The sequence below is a fragment of the Scyliorhinus canicula genome, chromosome 1 (genome assembly GCF_902713615.1).
Source record: "Scyliorhinus canicula chromosome 1, sScyCan1.1, whole genome shotgun sequence".
Classification (NCBI taxonomy): Eukaryota; Metazoa; Chordata; class Chondrichthyes; order Carcharhiniformes; family Scyliorhinidae; genus Scyliorhinus; species Scyliorhinus canicula.
Window position 1 is genome coordinate 216,975,061 of NC_052146.1, and position 10,786 is coordinate 216,985,846.

At 46.5% G+C, this 10,786-nt stretch overlaps 1 protein-coding gene across 2 annotated transcripts; it reads right to left on the reverse strand.

Annotated features, from left to right (window-relative positions):
- Nucleotides 1-435: 435 nt before the first annotated feature.
- LOC119971706 (galectin-related protein-like) lies at nt 436-8,966 on the reverse strand. Of its 2 annotated transcripts, none has more exons than XM_038807618.1 (5): nt 8,859-8,966; nt 8,333-8,398; nt 8,111-8,199; nt 5,021-5,195; nt 436-1,294 (listed from the first exon to the last, which is right to left on the reverse strand). In XM_038807618.1, the coding sequence occupies exons 1-5, from the start codon at nt 8,880-8,882 to the stop codon at nt 1,151-1,153; spliced, it is 498 nt and encodes a 165-aa protein (XP_038663546.1). In that variant the 5' UTR covers nt 8,883-8,966; the 3' UTR covers nt 436-1,150. The 2 variants fall into 2 exon arrangements, with proteins under 2 accessions (XP_038663546.1, XP_038663557.1); XM_038807629.1 differs by having other exon boundaries at nt 8,868-8,945.
- Between the last annotated feature and the right edge of the window lie 1,820 nt (nt 8,967-10,786).

Sequence of the window (10,786 nt, forward strand, 5' to 3'; positions counted from 1 at the left end):
TTAACCACTGCGCCACCGTGCCACCCGCAAGTTTTACAATATCTCAATAGTCTGACACAAAGTAATTTGATGTTAAACACAATCACTCAACTGTCTGATTGGATCTATCATTTCTCTCAGTCTGTCTTTATACTGACAAACAATAACAACATTTAATAAACTTTGTACAACAACTCTGTTCACCGAACATGTGACAATATCAGATATTCTAGTTTCCTTTTAGATTAGTTTCTTTTACAATTAGAAAATGTTACATTGTGAAATATTATTTTAGGTACAATAACTAATAGAAAAAGCAGTTCCCACTGATACCAATTGCTCTGAATAAGAGTTCAGATTAGCAGATTAATCTCAAACATATTGAATCATATATTCCCAGAAAATTGATTTAAATTTAAGAGTTTTATGACAAGCATTATGGATTATATTATTTTCCTTTTGAAATGATTCTTTATTGTAATGATCGGAATGCCTAGTTTCATTGCTTAAAAAATTAATAGGCTACAAATTTCAAGAAATACACCTTTAATTTACAGAGTCTAAATAGCTGGTACATTCATTTGCTAACATTCTGATGTTTACCTAATTCATTACGATTAAAAGGCATGATGTATATAAATAAGTATCCAGTGTCATAAATAACACAAACCACACCATCCGTATTACACTCTACAAAAACTATTTACAGTCTAGACAGTACCCTGACTCTTCATGTTCTTTTTTAAAATATAATTTGTTAATTATTTGTGCTGTCATTTCAGTGCAGGAACACCGGATGGTGCACGGTGTAAACACAAAAATTACTTTATTCACTACCCTTTGCCCCCCTCCCCACCCATTGTATAGATGTTCCAGGCATGTTAACCTTTAGAATAAATCATCCTGGCAGTGTCAGAACCATAGTTAATTGGGTTTTATTTTCCATCATAAGCTATCCCCCCCCCCAAATGCTCCCGAAAATGGCCAATTCCCCGAATCCGTTACATTGCCAATATCCAAACAACAGTCCCATTCTTCCTTTCATAAGAGTGAACAATGGAGCCTGGCAGTGAGGCAGCTCACACCCAGCTGGTACGGCCTCACATGTGTTGATGGTGAGTCTTTGACCCATCAGCAAGGTCACAGTTCCTCTGGACAATCCCAAATACACTTAACCAAGTTTGGTCAGCTGCAGATCGCCAAAGATTTTTATCACGTTAATTGCGGATAAATCTAGGACTCGATGGTGAAACTCAAAAAGCTGGTGCCCATCGATGAATATGCGGAATCGTTGATATTCACAGTGGATCTCAAGCTGTAAATCAGGAAAATAAATACATATTTGGGAAAAATGCAATTATCAAAACAACTTTTAAAATATATCACATTTACTCAAGAATATTAAAAAGATATGAGCTCCTACCCAGGAGTTCATGTAGAAGGACAGCCATTTCTCTCCGCTAACCTATCCTGCGAGATTATGATTGATGTGACCTAATTCCATTTCCCATCTTGGCCTCATATCCTTTAATATTTTCTGATAACATAAAGCTCTGATTTCAACTTCACAATTGATTTTGCGTTGACTGCCTTTTGTAGAAGAGAGTTCCAAACTTCTGCCATGTTTGTGTGGAAAAGGATTTTCTAACTTCATTCAAAAGGAGCCTGGCTCTACATTTTAGGCTCTGTTTTAATCCAGTACTGGTACACCATCTATAGCAACAACTGTAAACTACCTTTTCAGAACAGTCAACGGAAGCCAATGGGACTAAGCCATGCAGACTAGGAACATACCAAGTCTGACTTGTCTAGTCTACCTATGATCCCTGCCCCCGATTGCAATCAGTGACCCATACTGGATCATTCAGGCATGTGGGTGCAGAGTGAAAGACACACCAGACAAAGCAGTGATGCTTTCCACAGTTGAACAGCTGATCGATACAGACTAGCTAGACTGATATGAACAATAGTCATGTGGGCGAGGTACCAGAGAGCTTCCAATATAGAAAGAGTGGTGGCCTGAAAACATGGAAAAACAACAAGAATTTCTTCAAGGTCAATAAATAGCGACAAATTTTGTTTTAATATATTTCCCCTTCCAAAAATACAATGGCTTTCTATATTCCATACTCAAAAGATCAAACAATGTATCCTGCTTTCTGTCCTTAACCTGTAAACCAGTCATTTTTAACAGCAATTTAGAACTATAACAAAAACACATTTGATCAATGTATATTTTCAAATGAATACTTCTCTTTTTTTTTACATTCTTTCAAAGGCAGCCGCCATAATGAATAAATCACCAGTTTTCTCTGCATTAGCAACACTTGAGTTTATCAAATTGAAAAGTCACACAAGTGATGGTGACGGGGTGTGTGTGCCATGTCACACCAACCTTCTGGTGCTAACTGACTAGTAAGGTTTTGACATTGTGGGTTTTGTGAATACTTGGGAAGGGCACAGTCACTCAGTATAGTTAGTTCTGAGTCCTGTTAGATAGCCCATACATTAACATGTTATACAGTAACTCTGTTCTTAATTATTGATAAATCTAATGCATGTCTCATGACTTTCCAAGTCTCACCTAGTTGAGAATGAATAAAGTAACATTAAAAAAAAGGAATTCAAATGTTGACCTAAAATGGATTCAATATTTGAACAGGAGAAAGGTATTAATATATAACTTCTACGCTATGTTGCTTAGTCATTACTCCCAAGTTGTTTAAAAGTTTTCCAGTTTCAATAATCCTCTATTACAATACTTCTCATAGATGGTAATCAATTTGTGCAGGATTATCATTGCTATGCCCTTATACAATGAACCCAATTTTAACTCTGCAGCTCTCCACCACTCACTCCATCTTCACCCAAGTCTAAAATAATGAGTTCACAAAATAATGTATCACTGTCGTATTGACTAACTTGCTCGCATAATTACTGAAGGGGTCAGGCAAATATAGAGTCAGGGTGTGAAGGAGAGGGAGATTCCTTGGACAGAGAACGTTTTCATCAATTATTATATAGAACCGGACAGCCCAAAGAGGCAATTTGGCCCATCATGCCAGTGCTGGCTCTGAAAGACTATTCAACACTTTCCCTACTCTTTTCCCATGGCCCTGTAATGCTCTCTCTTCTCCTCCCCCCCGCCCCTACATATTTATCCAATGCCCTTTCCAAGGATCTGCTTTGGTGGCACAGTGGTTAGCATTGCTCCAGGGACCTCAGTTCATTCCCGGCCTCGGATTACTGTCTGTGTGAAGTTTCCACTTTCTCCCGGTGTCTATGTGGGTTTCCACCCACAGTCCAAAGATGTGTAGGTCAGGTTGATTGGCCATGCTAAATTGCCCCTTAGTGTCCAAAAGGTTAGGTGGGGTTACTGGGTTATAGGGATAGGGTGGAGGTAAGTAGGGTGCTCTACCAAGGGCTGGTGCAGACTTGATGGGCTGAATGGCCTCCTACTGCACTGTAGGAATTCTATGATTAAATTTCAGAGTACCCAATTCATTTTCCCAATTAAGGGGCAATTTAGTTTGGCCAATCCAACTACCCTGCACATCTTTGGGTTGTGGGGGCGAAACTCATGCAAACATGGGGAGAATGTGCAAACTCTACACAGTAACCCAGAGCCAGGATCGATCCTGGGACCTCAACACCGTGAGGCAGCAGGGCTAAACCACTGCGCCACCGTGCTGCCATGATTACCTGTTCAGATCACAACAACTCGCTGGGAATTGTTTCTCATGTCACCTCTGGTTCTTTTGCCAATATGAAGTCTTACAACAACAGGTTTATTTGGAATCACTAGCTTTCGGAGCGCAGCTCCTTCCTCAGGGGAGTTCATTGAGGAAGGAGCTGTGCTCCAAAAGCTCATGATTCCAAATAAAACTGTTGGACTGTAACCCGGTGTTGTCCAACGCCGGCATCTCCACATCTTTTGCCAATCAGCTTGATAAATCTTCATGTATTAGCCACTGCACTGAGGAGAATGGGTTTTCACTAATCTTATCACCAGACATATTTTATTACTGCCCAACACCAATACAGCAAAGGTTGTTGTGAAATTAGTTTGAGGATATCAGTTCTCAAAAATCAGCAGGTGGCATTTTCTCATCATTTCCAAGGGGACCTCACGGTAAGCATGGTGGTTAGCATCAATGCTTCACAGCTCCAGGGTCCCAGGTTCGATTACCGGCTGGGTCACTGTCTGTGTGGAGTCTGCACGTCCTCCCCGTGTGTGCGTGGGTTTCCTCCGGGTGCTCCGGTTTCCTCCCACAGTCCAAAGATGTGCGGGTTAGGTGGATTGACCATGCTAAATTGCCCGTAGTGTAAGGTTAATGGGGGGATTGTTGGGTTACGGGTATACGTGGGTTTAAGTAGGATGATCATTGCTCGGCACAACATTGAGGGCTGAAGGGCCTGTTCTGTGCTGTACTGTTCTATGTTCTAAAGGCCCCAGCAAGGCTGACGAGGTGAAAACCTGTTTGTGAAGCCACTGAATATGGTGTTGGAGTGACTTTAGGGCAATTGTTGGCTGAATGTTATCCGCCGTTCATAACGATCTTGTGTCATAAGGAATAACTGTATCCATGTTGTTTAAGTGTCAAAATCTGACAGTCGAAGGAGATAGAATTCACATTTTGAAAAGCAATGCCTGTTACAATTTAACTAAACTGCACCAAATAAAACAACACATCAATTAGGACAGTTGATTGATGTCCTTTAACCCTTTCAGAACCTTTAAACACTACATAGACATCTCTTGTGAATTCACTTTTAGGTTGATGATTTTCTTATATTAATGGACCCTGGGTTATGCACCTCATCAAATCCTCTCGTCGTTCTGAACAACTCCATCTGCTGACTGCTCAGTAGCGCCAGCACGTCCATTCTTTCCTCAATAGTTGTAACCTTTCAGTTCCGGTATCATCCCCCTGCTAATCCTCTTTGCATTTTCTCCACTGCCTCGATTCTCATTTTTACAATACGCAGACTAGAACTGTGCAGAGCGCCCCACCCCAATGTGCTCAAAATAGTTACTCACCCTAAATGGCTGGTCTGGAATGAAGGGGAAGTAGGGAATGGATGTTTCCTCTTCTCCCCATTCACCAGAGAGAAAAGCATTCCTGACAAACTGATCGGGAAATCTCGCCTGCAGCTCCAGGGCAACATCAGCCGGCGACACGTCCGAGTCTCCACAGCACAGACTGATTTCAAAGCTTCAGCAAAGGTAGCAAGAAATTAAACTCAGTCACAAACAAATTGTCATTTAACCTACCAAAGACTCTAAACGAAACAACTGTCTGTATCAACACAAACTGGGGCAGCAGGGTAGCATGGTGGTTAGCATAAATGCTTCACAGCTCCAGGGTCCCAGGTTCGATTCCCGGCTGGGTCACTGTGTGTGGAGTCTGCACGTCCTCCCCGTGTGTGCGTGGGTTTCCTCCGGGTGCTCCGGTTTCCTCCCACAGTCCAAAGATGTGCGGGTTAGGTGGATTGGCCATGCTAAATTGCCCGTAGTGTCCTAATAAAAGTAAGGTTAAGGGGGGGGTTGTTGGGTTACGGGTATAGGGTGGATACGTGGGTTTGAGTAGGGTGATCATGGCTTGGCACAGCATTGAGGGCCGTAGGGCCTGTTCTGTGCTGTACTGTTCTATGTCTAAACTTGTATTTGTTTTTAAATTTAGAGTGCCCAATTCATTTTTTTCCAATTAAGGGGCAATTTAGCATGGCCAATCCACCTACCCTGCACATCTTTTTGGGTTGTGGGGCCGAAACCCACGCAAACACGGGGAGAATGTGCAAACGCCACACAGACAGTGATCCAGGGCTGGGATTGAACCCGGGAACTCAGCGCCGTGAGGCAGAAGTGCTAACCACTGTGCCGCCGTGCTGCCCTAACAACTTGCATTTGTGTAGCACTTTTAAAATATAGCAAGGGGCGTTATCAAACAAAATTTCGCATCGAGACACAGATGTTAGATCAGGAGAAAAAAAAAAGTTAGGTCAAGGAGAATCTTACAGGAGGAGCGAGGAGGTGGAGCAAGGGAATTGAAGACCTTAGGGATCAGATAGCAAAGACACAGCAACAGGTGGAACGATTATCAACGTAGTTATATTTGCATAGTGCCTTTGACGTAATAAAATGTCCTATGGTGCTTCAGAGAAACATCATCAAACAAAAGCAGGACACCAAGCCACTTAGAAGTTTCATAAGACACAATTAAAATTGTGACCTAAACTAAGACAGTTAATATACAGAGGATTTTGGAGGCCAGAAATTAAAACAGAAAATGCTGGAAAATAAACTCAGTAGGTCTGGCAGCATCTGTGGAGAGAGAAACAGAGTTAAGGTAACATGAACTCTGCTCCTCTCTCCACAGATGCTGCCAGACCTGTTGGGTTTATCCAACACTTTGTTACAATGATATTTGGGGATGCACAAGAGGTCAGGACTGGGACTATCTCGGAGAGTTGCAGAGGAGTATTTTAAATGGAAGCGGTGCCATATGAAAAGTTATACAGTAATGTTTCAACCTCTGATCAACAAAAAGGTGTTTTTAAAAACACATTGAAGCAACAAGTTAATGTGGCCGATATCTCAAAATTGACCGTCACTAATTTTTTAAACCACACTTACCAGGCTTGTTAAACGGTCAAGTGACAAAAGTAGCATATTCACCACCTACAAATGCTGTTTGCGTTTAATTTGGTATACTCACATAAACAGCATGAACAGAATAATTTCTGGAGATAATTCCTTTTCTGGTTGCATACAAGATATTACTCAAATAACTTTGAGATCATTTCAAATTTAAATTAATTCAGACTACTGGCACGGGTCCTTGTATTGAGCAACAAACTGAAACAATTTTGTACTTACTGATTAGAAACCGGTAATGGAACTATTTGTCCCATGCTTGCAAAGTTTTGCTGGCAACTGTTTTGTGACTTGCTCTGAAAGAGCCCGTCAGACAACAGAAGCTTAAAATCACTATGATTAACATTCCTCACTAAATCGTTCCACTATTAGGCCCATTAACTCCTCCTCCTGGATAGTAGTTCTCCAAAAGATCCAAAATCACATCACTGTAAACACCAAAATATGCACCATTCCATTCTTTGCTATGTTTCCAATTTCAACCTTCCTTTTTCAACATTACACATTGAAAGTTATATCAAATTGTCTCCATTCATCCAGACAAAAGCCACAATTTTTGAGTTACAGATGAAAATGAGATTATTCCAATTTTGCCAATAATTCCACTCCATTTGATTTTGGACTTCTGCATCCCTGATTATTGAATGAAAGTATTTATTGTTGAGTCTATGTCCAACTGCAGCAAGATCTGGACAATATCCAGGCTTGGGCTGACAAGTGGCAAGTTACATTCGCACCACACAAGTGGCAGGCAATGACCATCTCCAACAAGAGAGGATCTAACCAACGTGCCTTGACATTGAACGGCATTACCATCATTGAATCTCCCACTATCAATATCTTGGGGGTTACCATTTATCAAAGACTGAACTAGCCATCAAAATACTGCGGTTACAAGAACAGGTCAAAGACTGGGAATCCTGCAGCGAGTAACTCACCTCCCGACTCCCCAAAGCCTGTCCACCATCTACAAGGCACACGTCCCCACTTGCCTGGATGAGTGCAGCTCCAACAACACAAAAAAACTCAACACCATCCAGGAAAAAAGCGTTCACTTGATTGGCACCCCTTCCACAAGCATTCCATCCCTCCACCACTGATGGACGGTAGCAGCCATGTGTACCATCTACAGGATGTACTGCAGGACTGTCAAAGCTCCTTTGACAACACCTTCCAAACCCATGATCTCTGCCATCTAGAAGGACAAGAGCAACAGACACATGGGAACCCCACCATCTGCAATTTCCCCTCCAAGCCGCTCACCATCGTGACTTGGAAATATATTGCTGATCCTTCATTATCTCTGGGTCAAAATCCTCAAACTCCCTCCTAACAGCTCTGTAGGTGTACCTACAGCACAGGAGCTGCATCAGTTCAAGAAAACAGCTCACCACCACCTTCTAAAGGGCAACTAGCGATGGGCAACAAATAGTGGCCGCGACACCCACATCGAAGAAACACATATTGGAGTACCTGGCAGGGCTAGGATCCACGATTCCCATCACAATGATCTTCTTCCCAGGTTTCATTCCTCCTTTGATGGCACCACCAAAAGGAACAGTCTTAAAGAAAGTAAGGAATCGGTTCTTGTAACTCTCAGAATAGGGTTGAATTACACACGATTAAATGAGCAATTACATTCAAGGTCATTTTAAATAAAAAAGGTAATAATAAAAAAGGTGCATTTTCTTTTACCAAGCGGGGATAGTCTTCTGACTCTGGGGAACTGAGCGAGTTATTGAGGTGCGGTCCGTCTTCCGTCTAAAACAAGAATGAAATGGAAAATTAGGAGCAATTAGAACAATTTTCCTGCCAGTGTTAACTGCGAGTTATTGTTAATATTCTGGAGTAGAGAGCAGAGTCTGGGCTCTGGATACCACTCAATCATTCCCCATTCCCTTTGATCAATAGCAGCAATTGAGGCGGATCTGAGAAGTTGGCGGGAGAGGAATCCGCTTCCCCAGGAAATTCCCCCCAGAGCGGCTCCGGGATCAATCAGAGGCTGCACTCCGGGAGCAGGAGCAGCAAGACCCGGACTCAACCTGCGCTCAGAGCCGAGGCCCCGACTCCCTCCCGGAATATCCCAGTGCCGGGATCCGCCTGTTTCTGAGCTGATCCCCGGGATCCGCATGGCTCCCTCCCGGTGAGAACGGGGAATGGAGCAGAATCCGCGGCCGCCGGCGGCATTCAGCCGCTCCGGTTGCCGATGCCTCGCACTTACGGTTCGCTCCTTATTTGTTGCCATCTTGCACCGAAACCGGGAAAGGCTGCGGGATCTGTCCGGGATTTACGTGGAGGCGGCGCCCGCCCCGCCCCCATCCCAGTCCCACCCCCGGCGCCAACCCCGCCCCCGTCCCACCCACGGGCCCGCTCCGCTCCCGTCCCACCCCCACCCCCGGGCCCGCCCCGCCCCGCTCCGCTCCCACCCCCGGCGCCAACCCCGCCCCCGTCCCACCCACGGGCCCGCTCCGCTCCCGTCCCACCCCCACCCCCGGGCCCGCCCCGCCCCGCCCCGCTCCCACCCCCACCCCCGGCGCCAACCCCGCTCCCGTCCCACCCCCGGGCCCGCCCCGCTCCCGTCCCACCCCCGGCGCCAACCCCGCCCCCGTCCCACCCCCACCCCCGGGCTCGCCCCGCTCCCGTCCTACCCCCGGCGCCAACCCCGCTCCCGTCCCACCCCCGGGCCCGCCCCGCTCCCGTCCCACCCCCGGCGCCAACCCCGCCCCCGTCCCGCCCCCGTCCCACCCCCACCCCCGGGCTCGCCCCGCTCCCGTCCCACCCCCGGCGCCAACCCCGCTCCCGTCCCACCCCCGGGCCCGCCCTGCTCCCGTCCCACCCCCAGCGCCAACCCTGCCCCTGTCCCACCCCCAGCGCCAACCCTGCCCCCGTCCCACCCCCAGCGCCAACCCCGTGCCAACCCCGTCCCACCCCCGGCGCCAACCCTGCCCCTGCCCCACCCCCAGGTCCGCTCCGCTCCCGTCCCACCCCCGTCGCCAACCCCGTCGCCAACCCTGCCCCCGGGTCCGCCCCGCTCCCGTATCAGAAAATCCACGAGTTAAACTGGAAAAACTGATTTAAAATAATGTTTTTCAAACTTATTTTCCCAGACCTACTTTTACCAACTGGCCGATCTTCATGACCCTTGTCGGCCGACCTTCGGGACCCTCGCCGGTTGACCTTCACCTTCACATCCCTCACCGGCCGACCTTCGAGACCCTCGCCGGCCGACCTTCGGGACCCTCGCCGGCCGACCTTTGGGACCCTCGCCGGTTGACCTTCACAATCCTTGCCGGCCGATCTTCAGGAACCTCGCTAGTTGACCTTCACAGCCCTCACCAGCCGACCTTCGGGACCCTCGCCGGCCGAACTTCGGGACCCTCGCCGGCCGACCTTCGGGACCCTAGCCGGCCGACCTTTGGGACCCTCGCCGGTTGACCTTCACGACCCTCGCCGGCCGACCTTTGGAATCCTCGCTGGTTGACCTTCACAATCCTTGCCGGCCGATCTTCAGGAACCTCGCTAGTTGACCTTCACAGTCCTCGCCGGTCGACCTTCGGGACCCTCGCCGGCCAACCTTTGCGACCCACCATTTTCGCTTACCTTTAATGCGACAGGTCTCGCAATCTCTTGGTTCTCACAATCTCGCTTGCTTTGTCATTCAATGTTACATTTCTGCAAAGGGCTGCTGATGAGTTAAGTTCTCTGAAAAAATCAAGACATTTGTCCTCAAACTCGCTAAACTTAATCTTCAAATGCCTTTGAGGTTTTGAGAGTTTTAAACTCTCATTTGTCAGTACTTCCCTACACATGGGCTTTACATCCTGATTTGCAGTGGCACAATTAACAAAGCCATACATCACGCAATGGGGCGGAATTCTCTGTTTCTGAGACTAAGTGTTGATGTGGAATTCCGCAACAGCAAAACTGGCTCCATACCTGGACCGATTCAGCTACTGTTAAGGGGCTAGCACCAGTGCCACATTGAACAGAATCGATTCCAATGAGAGACAGTGTCGGATTCGCCGGTTTTGCAATTGACACTCAGGAGGGTGACAAGCTGGAGCCGCATACACACACTTCACTCCCCACACAAACCATCCCAACGATCAAAATGGCAGCAAGACACGTAGACCCACGCTTCACAGATGC

Excerpts from the sequence above, each read along its gene's own strand:
- LOC119971706 (XM_038807618.1), bottom strand. The coding sequence starts at position 8,882 with ATGGCAACAAATAAGGAGCGAACC. Across the intron at positions 8,399-8,858 it reads CAACAAATAAGGAGCGAACC|ACGGAAGACGGACCGCACCT; the intron begins GTAAGTGCGAGG and ends TTCTTGTTTTAG. Across the intron at positions 1,295-5,020 it reads TTCCAGACCAGCCATTTAGG|CTTGAGATCCACTGTGAATA; the intron begins GTGAGTAACTAT and ends CCTGATTTACAG.